At 39.0% G+C, this 15,909-nt stretch overlaps 1 protein-coding gene across 2 annotated transcripts in view; it reads left to right on the forward strand.

The window, feature by feature from the left end:
- gpc5 (glypican 5) overlaps positions 1-15,909 on the forward strand; it is a 123,228-nt gene that overhangs the window by 60,694 nt on the left and 46,625 nt on the right. Inside the window, exon 8 of one of the 2 annotated variants that reach the window (XM_022767918.1) lies at positions 8,340-8,518. The exons of the other annotated variant lie outside the window; for it this stretch is intronic. Within the exon in view, the coding sequence (XP_022623639.1) occupies positions 8,340-8,363 (24 nt within the window). The 3' untranslated portion in view covers positions 8,364-8,518. Of the gene's footprint in view, positions 1-8,339; positions 8,519-15,909 lie in introns of those variants that run through there. 2 annotated transcript variants of the gene reach the window in all.

Consider the following 15,909-nt stretch of genomic DNA (forward strand, 5'->3'; position numbering starts at 1 on the left):
ATTTACAAAATCCTTTTTCTGCTCTTTGTCAAAATCAATGTAGCTGTTCTATCAGTCAGTCTGCTTTGATGCACATTTGTGCTGCTGTGGCTCCTTTCAGAGCTGTTTATCTCTCACGATGATGAGATTAGGGCAGTTTAGGGGAGCGCCTTTTCTGCTGCAGCTTCAATAACAGCTGCTGTAGCCACCTCTGTTGTTTCACTGCAGCGGCAGCAACAGCAGCTTCGCGCATCTGTTGCTTGGGTTCCCCAAGTGGCAGGCTGAAGGCCAGGTCATCTCTCTTGACCTCGCGCTGACACCCCCTCCCTGACTAATTCACACCATCTGTGGGATGTCAGACCACATAAATCTATATATCATAACCATTTGAGAGCTCCTGAGCTACCTTGTTGACATTCACCGTGTCTGCTTTCACCGTTTGCATCTTAAACGTGCTTCTTTGAACGTCCTTGTGGTTCTGTGGATTTTTACCTACAGGAGAAACGCAGGTTTATGAGCTTGGATACTGAAATTGTTTCTCTGTTGCACATGATTTACTGTAACTCCTAAGAAACAGATCATCGGCTCAGCCCAGATTATGTAATCATAATCTGGGCTGAGTGTAACTTCAAGCCCTCTGTTTTTTTTCCACCCAATATCTGTCGCACATACTCTTCTCTCTTTGTCCACACTGTCTGTTCATTGTCTTTTCTGCTGACAGTTCATTCTAATAAAAACATTTTAATGAGTGTCATTATCTTACAACCTGTTCCTCTTGTTCTTATATACCCAGTCTTTGGTTTATAACCGATCAATAGTCAGTGATTCACTCACTGATCCCTAGTAGAATCATATACGTCACCGTCAGTTATGGATTTTGAGATGTGACTTCAATACTAACATCTGCTTCAGTACATATAGATGAACATCTGTGTCTAATGACAGCACAATTGTACACGTACGTTGCAGAAAGTAGTTCCATATATCCATATTTTTTGGCCACTTGTGGGCAGTTGAAAACAAGCTGTAAACACAACATTCACATATCATCACCTTTTAAGTTGATATGGCAAACTTGTTAGCACAGTGGATACAGAGCGACAACAGGATTCTCTTGTGTTAGGCTGTGCTTGTTTCCACCTGATGAATTTAACACCAGCATTCATCTCTTATTAACTCTGTGTTTGGTCTCCACCAACTCCTTAGGGAAATATCTGGCTCTTTCATCTGCACCGTGTTCACCAGCTAGTCATTAACTTTGTCTGTCTGCCATTTGGTGCTGGACAGGTATTGCACAGTGGATTTTCAGTGTTTTTTTTTTTTTTTTTTTCACTTAATACATCTGCCTGCTTCGTCTGGAGTTGGATAAAAGCGGCGAGTGAACCAAACATTAAAGTTGTAGCCAGAAAACAAAAAAAAAAAAAATGAGATGAAAGGCTCCAAAATGCTCCACAGAGCTGAGAGACCTTCAGAGTCATGAGATAATTCAGCTAGAGCAAGCACCTTCACAGTGCACAACTGACCCACTGTTCATGTGAAAATACTGATTCTAACCACTTTAAAGGTACAACACAAACATTACTGATGTTCAAAAACAAAAACAAAACTGCTCCTGTCCCTCCCAGTTTGACTGACAGACTTATATTAGATGACAGGTAAATTTAATATTCTTAATGCTTTCTGACATCGTTTAAGGTTTGTTTATCGCTAATAATTGTACACACAAGAGCTGTTAAACCTCACTGTCAGTTATGATCAGTTGAGAACTATTACTGGTTTTTGTTTCTTTCTGGTTTGACGTCTTCATTTCTTTCTTGTTTTTCTTGTCTTCTTTTTTTTTCTTTTTTTCCCCTCCATTTATTTATTTATTTATTAAATATTTCCCCTACATTTGCTTTGCTTAGAGGTGAATCTCTGGTGCGTAGAGAAGCTTACTGAGGTCAGTCTGACTTGTAGCAAAGACTCAAAAAAAAAAAAAGCTCACAGTATGAGATTTGTTTTTCAGATGCATAACTTGTAGTTTATTCTGTATTTTTGCTTCAGCTTTGGAATAATATTCTGTTTTCAACACCTGCACAGTTAGTCTTTGTAATGTCTTGAATTTTTGAAGAAGTCACTGGAACAATTCAAATGCGTTGACAGAGCAGCTGCACACTTTCTGTTTAAAAAAAGTTCTGACTGTGGTTTCTTCCAGGAACACTTCTTCTGAGTTTACCTGGAAATAAAATAGAGGTAGTTTATTAATACATGAATAAAAAGGAATGTTGGATATGAATAGAATTAAATCAAACATCCAACAGTGACTCCCTGGCTGTCAACTGCCCTTAAAAATCATCCGACTGTGAAATCCCTGAAATTTAAATGCATTTAAAGAATTTATTCAGCAAAGGCAGCATGAAATGAAAAGACAACAGAGTTTCAACCAAAGCTAATTAACATGTGCTTTTTGTTCCTGTTATGTTGGTTGCTCTTGGTCGTGATCCCACCTTTCAGCAAGTATGACTGAAAACAAACTAATGGCTATTATAAAATGACATTGTCAGATTGCCATATGCAAAGACATACAGAGATAGTGATCAACACAATAGGCTGTTAAAATAATTGCTTGTTAAAAATTCACTGTATTTTCAGCCACTCTAGCGCTGTAGCTCATAACAGTGTCAGTCATTCAGTCGGTTGATTTGTTGGTTTGGTCGTTTAGCCATTTTGGCCCAAACAGAATCATCTCAACAGTTTTTGTAAAGATTGCCATGAAATTTTATACAGACACCAGCGCCTCTGACCATGAATCCTAATGTCAAAGTTTTCACCTATCCACTTAAAAACTAAACAAAACAAGAAACTAAATATTGACTCACAGTTCCCAAATGGTTTATCTTGTACCCTGACTTTTCCTCCAGCACCACAGTGAGGTTTACAATAAGTTATGAAGCACAAATTTCAGCATGAGAATGATAAGAACATTAGCATCATAAATTGTCAAATTAGCTGTTAAAAAAACACACACAAAAAAAGATATTTCTGTCCTGTATGATGTTCCTTGGAGCTTGAGAACACAAATGATGGTCCCTATCAGCAAAGGTGTTACACGTATATCAACCACGTTTAGAAATAAAAAAAAAAAAAAAAAACACTCCCCACCTTAATAATACCAAGCTAAAGTGCTAATTAGTCCCACAGAATATAAATAGTATCCAGATAAAATCTCTGGGGAAATGACAGCATTTCTGCTAATTAAACAGAGTAAAATGTAACACAGGAGTCAGTTGTTATGTATGTGAATGATAATGTGATTTTAGCTTTGAAACAAATAATCTTTTTGTTGCACTTTGTGAGGTGTGAAGATATGAGTAATTATCATGAACAACAAGAATCTTCATATAATGAAATTGCTTTAAGTCTTAATATTATTTCCCACATATTGAATGTGTGAAGGACAAACAATGAATGCAGTAAGGACACTATCTGAAAAAGAAATGAGTTTTAATACTTTTCATGTTTCATGTCATTTATATGTTTGAATCAATAAAGCTGCACCTTATACAATCATAATGGATGTACGCTTTAAAGAAAAAAACATCATTGGCCCTTCTGCTCAAGTTCTGTTTGCCAGATCCTCATGGTCTGTGCCAGCACTGCCTCCAGCACATGCACACGAAATAAATATAAAGATACTGTACCTGTGTAGTAGCGTAATTAGTGAACCTTGTCTGTGTTGTTTGTAGTCATTACCATTAACCATTCAGATCTTGTGTTGCTGTAAGCTTTTCCAGGACTTTGTTTGGGTTTTATGGGAATTCAAGATGCAAATAACCCAATAATTAATTGTAGCAGTAGCTTGAGTACACTCAAGCCAAATTACACTCCATCAATAGGTCAAACTGATTTCAAAGCGAAGTGCTTTGTTGTTGTACTTGTAAGCCTCATATCATTTACACAACGCAGTGATCTGCAAAATCATTCATCACAGTGAATGTTTTATCCCAGTCACTGCGGTGAATTAGAAACAGACAGTATTCCAGTATTATCGCATGTGTCCTAATAAAGTAAGACGTCTCCGTGCTTTACAAATAAGATTGTGGTTTCTATCTGTAAACATTGGTATTTAGCACAAATGCTAAAGTCCTTTTTCAGTAGCAAAGTCAGAATTTGTGTGATGTTGGTATAGTCTTACCCCAAATTCACGCACAATGCAAGATGGTAGCAGCACGTAAGCGATACTCATTCAGTCCACACGGACTCTGACCGGTGTTTGATGGTTGCTCTCCTTCAAAGTCGGCTGCTCGTCACTGATGTTACATTACATTCATGTGGCAGGCGCTTTTGTCCAAGGCGATCTATCTACGATAGATGCATTCAAAACACGTAGAAACAAGAGCTAGATATCAGTTTGCAGGGTATCCCTTTGACACAAACAAACTAGAAGAATGTTCAGTGCTACAGTACAAGTGCGTACAGAGGTTTTAAGAGTAAGTACTAGCAGGTAAATGTATGCACTAGTAGGTGGGTTTGTAGCCTGCGGCAGTGACTCTGCTTTCCTGACTTCAGTGGGGAGCTCATTCCACCACTGTGGAGCCAGAACAGAGACGAGCCTTGACTGACCTAAGCGACCACAGGATGCACCGGGTGCATCTGGAAAGCTAAGTAGAAAAAAAAAAAAAAAAAGCAGCCCTCTCATTCATTTGAATGGAACCATTTTTTCAGCTGAGTCGGGGGAACCAACACACCGTGCTCCCACACAAAACATCACAGAATCGTCCTATCACAAAAGTTAAACAAGGCTCAACTTTTGCTTCAACCTGACGGCTGACAAAATGCTGCATTGGCCCATCAAGTACATGCAAGCACACATTCCTGGTAGATTACTTTGTCACAGGAATGCTGTATTTCTAATGTCTATCTCATGATGGTTGCGATGAAAAATAAAGTAGGCCTTGTTGCTGCCGTGATAACTTTTCAGAGATGTGAAATCCTGTCGCTGAGTATTACAAACCGCTGTGCTGTGTTTTGGCATCTGATAAGCCTTTAATCATTAATCTGTTTTCTTGAGTTGGACTTCCTGGAACGTATTTCATTCTCTGACTGGCACTTTAAACAACACACCTCCACCAATGCTGCCTCCGTTGCTGTTTTAATGCAGGACTGTTGTTGTATCTCTCGGAGATTGTGTGGATTGATACGTGATAAAACAGAACCTGCATCTGTTCCATGACGCTGATGAAGATCGACTCAAAACAGGGAGTTTGGGCATAAAAGGTTGTGACTNTGACCTCAGCGACCGCAGGCTGCGGCGGCTGCATCTGGAAAGATAAGAAAAAAAAAAAAAAGCAGCCTTCTCATTCATTTGAATGGAACCATTTTTTCAGCTGAGTCGGGGGAACCAACACACCGTGCTCCCACACAAAACATCACAGAATCGTCCTATCACAAAAGTTAAACAAGGCTCAACTTTTGCTTCAACCTGACGGCTGACAAAATGCTGCATTGGCCCATCAAGTACATGCAAGCACACATTCCTGGTAGATTACTTTGTCACAGGAATGCTGTATTTCTAATGTCTATCTCATGATGGTTGCGATGAAAAATAAAGTAGGCCTTGTTGCTGCCGTGATAACTTTTCAGAGATGTGAAATCCTGTCGCTGAGTATTACAAACCGCTGTGCTGTGTTTTGGCATCTGATAAGCCTTTAATCATTAATCTGTTTTCTTGAGTTGGACTTCCTGGAACGTATTTCATTCTCTGACTGGCACTTTAAACAACACACCTCCACCAATGCTGCCTCCGGTGCTGTTTTAATGCAGGACTGTTGTTGTATCTCTCGGAGATTGTGTGGATTGATACGTGATAAAACAGAACCTGCATCTGTTCCATGACGCTGATGAAGATCGACTCAAAACAGGGAGTTTGGGCATAAAAGGTTGTGACTTCGGCTCAAGAGTTCAAGATTATATCATACTCATACTGTTGAGCCCAGGCTTTCTGAAGCAGGAAACATATTTAAGAGAGCTAATTAATCAACGTGGCATCTAAAATGGTTCCTGTAGAGTCTGAAATAACCTGTGCTGTTACTTCAGAGAAATGACTTGTGTTTTCATACTAGATGTCACTGTAGAGCGAGGTGAAAGTCTTACAGTGAGGCTGTGTCTGGTAATTGCAGACCTTTTATATTATACATCTGGTACGATTCATTGAACAGCTTGTGTGTTCACAGTCCTTGAGTCTAGTTTGCATTATCATCTCATTGGGACTTGATTTGCAAATAGTTCTGATTGGCACCTCATTAGCTGGTGAAATGCGGCACGAGTGTCAACTTGTGTGTATGACCCGACTTTGTCATTTAGCATCAATTTCCATCTCTAATGTTTTATTCCTCAGCTGTCTTAAAGGTGTTGATGACACATGTTGTGAGGCACACGGCATGTTTTGACACAACAGGGAGTCCCAGGAAGTGGTAATCATGTAATTCACTGACAATGTGGCTGTATAAAATGGACTCAAGGAGGATATGTGGGTCATGTTCAGCACATTGATTTAAATTGTAGGCAGTGTTAAATGGTGTTTCTTTGAAATTTAAATTTATTGAATTTATCTGTGGTAGATGAAAAAGGGAAGAACTATAGAGTTGTGTGTGTTTGTGGGTGTGTGTGAACGTATGTGGGGGGGTGGGGGGGGGGTTAATGGCAGCTCATTTTATGACCAGCCAAAACATCAATTACATATACCAGTGCACACGTTTATTCCATTGTACACATGAGTGACTGTGTGCACATATGGGTGTACCCTACACAGTGTATTACTTCTATAAATCACTATGGTATTGGTGCACCTTATTAATATGATGAAACTTAAAGTACATGTGCATGTGTGCATGAATGGCAAGTTGCCTTTTTTAATGGCTGGAGAGACAGAAGAAAGTGTTCACTGAAATATGGATGAAAATGCAATTCTATTACCTTTTAAAGTCGCCACTGTGGGGCATTTTTATGAGGATAAGAATGGTGTGTCCATGCAAATGTTGATTTCCATGTTTGTCATCTACATATCAGAAATGTTCTTTACTATTTCCATTTATTTGCCCCTGACCTTGAGTAAATGAAGTGCAGAAACTGCTCCCAGTTTCCACAGAACCAAATGGAAATGTATCATTACTATTCCACAGTCGAGACTGCAGGAAAACACAAAACAGCAATGCAGCTATTGACAAATTCATCATGCAATCTGAGAGTACAAACTCTAGATTTCATCATCTTGCTCATCAGCAGCTCTTTCCTATGAATTATTTGTTGGCTCCTCTCCTCCTTGCCTGTCCTCTCCTCTTGATGTGGTAAAACCCATCAAGAATCTATAAGTAGGTCCTGTCCCTGTGTCTCTCAATCAAAATCAGGGGCAAGCAGCTCCTCATCCAGTCTGCGGGCTGAATTATTTACCAGTCATTGATGTGGTGGTTGACCAGCAGTTTTGCTTGTGAATTATTCATGCGCTCTCTCCTCTTAGACCAAAGGATTAACACTGAGGATATATTCACATTTTATTTGTTGTGCTCCTAAATGTGCGTACCACATCATAACATTTGACTGTTATAGAAGTCCAGTCAAGGAGCGAAGGCAATCTTGGGATACAACCAACATCCTGTTTTTTTTGTTTTTGTTTATTTTTTTGAAGAGATATTTAACACACCACACCCACTGAGTATGACTTACAAATTGAGCTTGTGCGACTAATTCATGTTGGTATCCAGCAAGGAATCTGTAAATAATATGTCAAGACTGTGCAAGCGGGTTTAAATTGGAGACAAACCTCAAAACCTGCAGCATAATAATTCATGTTTTAACCTGCACTCCATGGCTTCATTCATTATAGCCAAGTGTGGTAAATAAAAACATTAAAAGACAAATCCAGCTAAGCTGCGTACCTGTAGATAACAATTTTGTCTTAAATGATCTCATGTGTTTACGATCATTAAAAGCCATTTTGAGCAACAGCAGGATAATCCTCTTCGTGTAAATGGTCATAAATTGCTAAATTCAAGTTTTACAATATTACAAAATAAAAGGAAATCACATTTGATTAAAACATACTTTTAAATTTTAACAACCTTTTCTTTTAAGAATTTATTTTTTTTACCCCAGAAAAAAAGGTTTCAGTGAAAAATGCTCACATATCCACAATCGACCCGTTTACTTGTTTCTGTGTATTTAAATCGTCACTATAATGCTTGTCTGTTCTTTTTCTATTTCTTTATTTTCTTTGTATTCATTGATTAAAATTATACTTTCATTTTATTGAAAAGTTTAGTAATTTCATATAACAGTTGCACAGTAGTTTCATTTCTTTCATTTTTTTTTTTTTTTTTTTATAGATCAATTTGGCAGTTTTTGCCTAGCAGTAGAGGCAGACAGGAAACATGGAAGAGAGAGAGAGAGAGAGAGAAGGGGTCCAACATTCAACAAAGGTTCCCGGGTTGAGAATCGAGTTGTAGATGTTGCGGTTGTGTGGCACACACTGTAACCATCTGCACACCAAAGTGCTCTGGCGCTGTAGTTTCTAGCAAGTGTAGTAAACGTGGGCTGTGGATTAAAACCCGTTTGGTGCCGTAGTGAGTATTTATGACAGCAGGACAGTGTTTGTGGGATTCTCTCAAAGTAAACTACAATGCCTATGTTAATCGTAATGAGGGAACATGTCATGCAGTGCAGAGCTGTGGCTCACTGATGTGTTTTTGTTTTTATAGTTTTGGACAACAATGGAGGTCTGTTGTATAGAGGAATGAGCTGCATCAGGCTTTATGTGCTAGCAGCATCACTTCATTGCCATGGGACGTGCTGGCAATATTAAAAGCACTGACCATCGCCTGCATTATCCTTGAAATCTTCCAAATGTTAAGTCATAGGACGGAGGGTTAATTTGAATTATACGACTATTCTAAAATTCACATTATAATCTAATTTCTGCTCCTGCCTCTCACTCACTGACCTGCTGCCTCTTTGCCGCTGCACTCGGTCTGGATAAACACCCTGTCAGTGCTGCTGCTGCAGTGAGGGAGATGGAAAATGACAGTGTGTGTCTTGGGACCTGCTCACATCCTGACACTTTTCTTCTCTCACTGGCAAATATGATCATTGTAAGATCTCTCCTCCACCCACTATTTACGGATAGTAGAATATGTTCAAAGAGAATACTAATGAGATTAAAATCCACACACAGCTTGATTCATCTCTTAGAGCTTTGAAGGTGTGATTCATTTTGCCACATGACACCCTGCACCTCTTTAGGAAATGTACCCTATACATAATGTGCACTGTTAATTTGAATCAACAATAAATTTTAGTTATTGCTTGTCACTGACTGTTAGTTTGAATTCCTTGCAGTTTTTGGGGACCATACCTGATTTTGTCTGTGGTGGGAAAATATTGACTGAATGGTTGTGTGGGCAGGATAACTAAAGTCATGATGTGCTCACATTTACAAGATACTAAGTAATATGGCCATCTCCTTGTCCCATTACTGTTGACACATCTTAAGCACATACATTAATGGTTTGAGGGCACAAATTGGAGTTGATGGCTGAGTGAAAATTTCAAGCATTGGACAACAGTTCAGTGAGATTTTCTACCTTTTTTCTCCAATATAAGACATAGTTTTAGAAACGCTGAAACAATCGTATGGTTTAATTCTTTTAATAACCCTATCCAGAGGTCAAACAAATACATTTAAAGCCAAAAATACAAGAGTTTAAATACCCTAACTCTGCGTCTGCGCAAGCGACAGACAACAGACATTTCTTTTCTGATAGTTTAGTTTTTTTGGGGTGTCCGTCCATCCATCCGTCCCATTCTTGTGAACGTGATATCTCAGGAAAGCCAGGAGGGAATCTATTCAAATTTGGTACAATTGTTCACACAAAACACATTTCTTGACATAAACCAGGAATTCATACACTAATTATGACAATTTAATACAAATTTGTAATCGGATATTATGGACAAAGGTCAACTTCACTGTGACATCGTAATGTCCTGCAAAAAAAACACCTCTGGCCACTATTCAACACAGTAACTCAGGAAGGAGAGATTGTGACTATGTTTCCTGCAACTTGACAGGTTGGCGGAGGGATACAACTGCGAGGCGGTAACTCTAGTTTTTTTAGTTATACCTGTAACACCTGTGTTTGTTTGCTTTAATGCAGAGGCATATACCAGTATCAAGTTCATCTTTGTTAAAAGATAAATAAAATAGTTGTACTCTCAGCCTCTAAGACACTGGCACTCTCAGCCTTGGATAAGAAATGAAAAAATGGAGATAGTATAATTAAGTGGTATCTCAAGAAATACACAATAAACATAGAAATATATACACTGTAGGTACAGTTTCAATGTCTGTACTTATATGTGTGTGTGTGTGTGTATTATTCATTTTTCTGACTACCTGTGGGAAGAAACCATCTCTGAAACGAGTGGTGGGTGATTTAATGCTCTGGTAGCATTTTCCAGATGGCAGGAGTGAGAATAGTGTGTGGGCAGGATGACTGGTGTCCTTGATGATGCTTTGGGCTTTTCTTATGCAGTGGCTAATGAAGATATCATGCAGCCGTAGTAGGTCTTTGCCAGTAAATTTTTGATGCTGGCTTTACAGTGTTTTGCTGCAGTTTCCAGTCGTGTGCAGCCAGAATTGCCAAAACCATGCACTGTGATACAGCCTGTCAGAATATAGTCTCCATGGTGCAGTGATGAAAGTTAAGCCAAGCCTCGGTTCCCATCCTAAATCTTTTGAGGCGCCTCACAAACTATAGCCTTTGTTGTGATTTCCTGAGGAAACAGCTGGTATTATGAAAAAAGTTTGTGATGTGTACATTGGTGAGTTTAGAAATTTATAGAATATATCAGGGGGTCAAAGTTGTTTTTCGGGTAGGGATCAGAGGTGACCAAAGACAGGAAAGACAAGAATGCATGAAACATATGAATTCATGTTTTTATACAGTCTTAACAAGGTTTCGGCCACACTAGCAGCTCAAGGCACAGTAGTGCTTTGAGTCAAGCGCTAACAGCAGCATGCTAACACAAAGACAATGTTAACATGCTGATGTTTAGCAGATATAATGTTTGCCATCTTCATCTTTGTAGTTTAGCGTGTTAGCGTGCTAACATTCAATAATGAGGACAAAGTACAGCTACATGGTATTGTTTTGTATTAATTTGGTTATAAATGAAACTACTGAACACAGTAAAATTTTGACCGGATGATGCTAGAAAAAATCACCACAGACCCCAACAGTTGTTGGATTCATCCATGGATAATTTTTTTTTTACTCGATTTAATATCAATCCATGCAATAGTTGTTGAGATGGAACAAAGAGCCTGGACCAAAGCAGCGTATCAACCAACAGGCTGATATTGTCATCCCCAGAGAGAGAGAGAGAGAGAGAGAGATAGAGATAGAGATAGAGACAGAGAGAGAGAGAGAGAGAGAGAGAAACACTTATGGGTGAAAAATTACCTGCCATTTTCAAAATAATATCTATATTATAGACTTTATAAATCATGTCCGTGAAACTACATTCTGAACTGAACACAATGTATGTGAGTGAATGACAGGACTCCACAAAAAGTTTGGGGTCTGGCCTGCATTGTCACTGATTGTAACAGTGAAAATTAACTTTTTTACTAAGTCGAGAGGTGGTTCAGCACAGGGATCGCTGAGATTTGTAACTTACCTACCCATGAAGGCCATTTCTGAATCGCTGCAAGCCTGTGGTAGTACAAGCCAGTAGATATTGTGTAACACTGCTTCCAGGCCAAACGTACAATCACAGTATAAATTTTCTACTTTGCAATATCAATAGAGAGTGGAGTTACTCAACTCTCAGAGTTCAGTTGCACAAAAGACACTCTTTCAACATTCTTCTCCACATTTACATTTTTGCTACCTTGACTTTCAACTCTCGTCAATCAAAGAAACCTAGTGGAAGCATGTTGTTGACATCAGTGTTACATCCAGGTGGTAAATCAGAATACAGTTTAACACATTCACCATTGGAAATGGGGTTTTTTTTGGCACAATGTTAACCTTACACTTTTGGTGTGAAAGCCCTGTATTGTATAGTTGTTCTTCCAGTCAGCCAAATGTGTGCCAGTGTTTGAAGGATGGCCACCACTGAAAATGTAACTAAGACATTAAAGAAACTTTAGAGTTTTCAACATTGAGCCACTGAGGGAAATAGGTATTTGATTGCTGCAGTAAGTCATTGTTTTTGTCTTTCTAGTGTTACTACAAGTTGTTTCTGAATGATTGCTTACAATAGGAAGTGTTTTACTGTGAAACAGATGGGGAAAGTGTTTGAATTTGCATTAAGCAACAGCTACAACAAATTAACAATGCAAATGGGAGTTAAATTATAACTATTAATTAAAAAAGGGTGAATCGGCTATAAAGACCTGTCCCTGAAAATAGTCTAAAGCCAGGCTCAGACCTTAGTTGAGTTAATTGCCGCCATTTGAAAGTACAGGAGTATGTAGAGTTTATTATAACTTCATGCAAAACCCTGTCTGGCCACATTGATGCCTCCACATATCAAACTTCCATTAAATATTAAGACATAGTTGGCCATGAACATGTGTTCTGTGCAGTTTTAACTCTAAGGGTCTGCAGAAATTGTGTTGTTTACCATTATCTCATGTAGCTTTAATTCTTAATTGGTGCAGGAATTTAAAAAAAAGAGGAAATGACCAACCACTGGGGGATCCCTGTGTTCAAAAAAATTCATAGTAAATGTGCAGTGGTGCAGTTTATTAGCATGTGGGCAGTTTTGTTTGTGAAAAGAGTAATTGGTATTATTTGGTCGTCACTAACTCTCCACACGCTGCAATAACAGCCAGAGGCCTGCCCAAGGGTTCCTATACTCAGAGCTTTATCTCATCTGGAGATGCATTGAACCAATCAGAGCACCTGTCTCACAAAAGCCCATTATTAGACAAAACCCCATGCCGTCCACAGAAGTGAGGCTAATAACACTGTTAGGCTATGCAGGCTCACTTCATTGTGTGTCAGAAAGAGCAGTACAGCTGTTCAATACAATCAAACGCACAGCAGTTATTTCCCTGGCCCAGAGGAGTCAAAGAACTTAGTCGTCTGCTGACGGACAGGCATGGTCAAACATGGCAAATGTTTCCAAATTAGTTTGTTGTGAAATATCATTCGCTAACAAGACTTTATTAATTAATTACTACTCTTGATGCAAATCATGTCATCTGCCAGTAACCACACAAACCAAAACACATGCTTAAGTCTGATTTTAAATATATAAAAGAAAATCTATAAATTATAAATTACAGATGTCTGTACTCCACGATTTACAGCTGAACTTGGGAAATGTGTGATGTTTACACAGAGCCAGGCTTTGACTGCAAAATTGATGAGGCCATTTCAGTTTCATGTTGGTTGGTTATCCCTTTTTTGTGTTCCGTTTTTACATAAGCTACTTTCATTTTAGTCAGTTTAATGGATAATGTTCTTCTAACAATGTTAAAGGATAAGGCTGGTCATTTACAATTTTTGTTATTGTAAACAGATCCCATGAAGCCAAACACCAAAACCAACAACGTGTCAGTCCATCTCTTGATGCGTCAAAGTTTCTAAAGAATAAAGTTGTGATTTGATTGGACAGCAGCACTTTTTCTTCTTCCTCACACACACATTCATGTACACACAGGCTCGTAAGCTCTCACCTCCCTCTAAACTTTTAATAGTGAATCTTAAGCTCACGCTGCATATTGTCTTCCATATATGGACTAATTATTGTCAGATGCTGTTAGCTTTGCAAACGAGGTTTGGAGTTGACAGCTTTTGAACTCCACATACAGAACCCTCGAGCAGTGAGACTATTTGAAAATTTGAGCCCGTAGGTCATCTGTGTAAGCAGGTTATTACAACTCATAGTCACGTTTTAATGTTAGGTGACCATTAGCAGCTATAGTAATTATGAAAGGAGTAAAAAAGGAAGTCAGTTACGTAGTGTGTAGAGCAACCACGTGTTGTGCTGAGGAGGGCTGGGGTCAATGGATGGGTTGTTTAAGTGTGACCATTCCACAGCCTTAACCAAATGTTTATTGTTGTAATCATGACGATGAAGGTGACCTATATGGTCGTTTAAGTTGGTGGACGTGTTGCGAGCACTCCTCTACCTCCTGCGCTGTGAACAAACACAAAGTTCAAATTCAGCCAAACTCCCGGACCACACTAATCGTATGCACCACAGAAACTCATTATTCCACATAATGTATTAAACATTTGGTTTGATTTCTGACGTAATTGGAAAGAAAATCACGCCAATTACACACATGGAGGGAGCGCTTAGATTGCCCAAACCCTCAATATTCTCCATCTTCTAACCTGTCACTGTTGAGGAGCAAAGACTCAAGACAGGCTAATTACCAGCACAGATATGTCCCAGCTCAGCCATGGCAGCAGCCCTGACACTTCACTGCTCCCTTGCACTGAACCACAGCAGTAACTAATTAGCATAGACACTACCTTTCTGATCAACACAAAGGATTCTCTCTTGTTTCCAATGACGTACCATGAATTTAAATGAGCCAATTAGCGAATGCATTTCCCCTGGTATCACAGAGTCTTTGATTGAGATTCTCCTGCACAGCAGTACAGAAAGTTCAGCTACCCTGCAGGCCACTGCAGCTGAGAAGGGTGAGCGTCATGTAGCTCATACTGTTGATTCATTAAAGTGTAGTTTGTAGGTGGTGGTGATCAGGATAATTGATGATGCTATAGCCATTTTGATGACTATGATGATTTCCTTTTTATTATTTTAGTTTTTTTAAAGGGCCCCATATTGTGAAAATGGGTTTGGGTTGTGTTTCGTGTGTGTCTTTTTTGCGAACTCAGTGGTATAAAATAAAAGTTGGGAAAATATGAAGTCCTTTAAAATGCCCCCCCATGCTTTACAAGCCAGTAAGAAAATTGTCTGTGTCTGTGGGAGGGAAAGACAGTGAGTGTAAACAAGGTTTTGTTGCTAACTGTAAGTTAAGGACATAAAGTTTTGTTAGCAGCTGTGTTGAAGAGCAAGGAATAAGCCATTTGGACAGACTCATATAGTTTTTGTGTTTTAGCTGCAGTGTGCAAGCTAATGGCTAACAGTAAATTAGCTAAGTGAGTGAGTATGCGCGTGTTGGTGTGGCTGCTGTTAGAGTGGATAGAGGTGTGCTAGTCGGCGCAGAGTTGGGTGAGCAGTATAAACTGTGAATGTAGAGTACATGTACATTATGATCCACATTTTGTGATAAAAATAAATGATGCAGTCCTTTCGAGCAAATCAGAGTTCCCTGAATTTTGTGTTTTGCTTGTAAGGTCTTAACGTGCCTGCAGTCATGTTTACTGTAGCCTTCCGTCAAATCTGATCCCAGGCCGTCTTGTGAGCTTAACCAATCAGAGTGCTTGCTGACGAATAGTGGGCGGTTACTTCTGCATAGCAGCAAAAATTGAATGTGTGTGGCTGGGACAGAGAGGGGCTCTCAGCAAAGCCGGGTAAAATCAAATTAAGAGTATATTTTCTTTGTTCACCACATTACAGAAGTGTAGATGATACAGGTACAATTTTAAGTGTCAAAATATGGGACCTTTAAAATCAGACAAACAAAAAACGGAATTATACTATTTATGTATTTCAATATCAAAGGGCTTAAAAACAATGAAAATAAGGATGCACTAAAATTAGACTTCAAATTTTTTTAACAAAAGAATGCAATTTACAGTGCATTTATTCTGTAGATTCTTCATTTTCTGTTACGTAGATGACTGTGGCTGATTAGCAGAATAATCAGCAGCTCTTTTGCATTTCCTCCCTGTTTTCCTCTTCATTTTCTGCAAGCATATTCTGTACTGTCCTTGCCATTAGAGGACCTTGTTCACTATAGCCTGC

The sequence above is a fragment of the Seriola dumerili genome, unplaced genomic scaffold (assembly GCF_002260705.1).
Source record: "Seriola dumerili isolate Sdu_G_001 unplaced genomic scaffold, Sdu_1.0 BDQW01001299.1, whole genome shotgun sequence".
Classification (NCBI taxonomy): domain Eukaryota; kingdom Metazoa; phylum Chordata; class Actinopteri; order Carangiformes; family Carangidae; genus Seriola; species Seriola dumerili.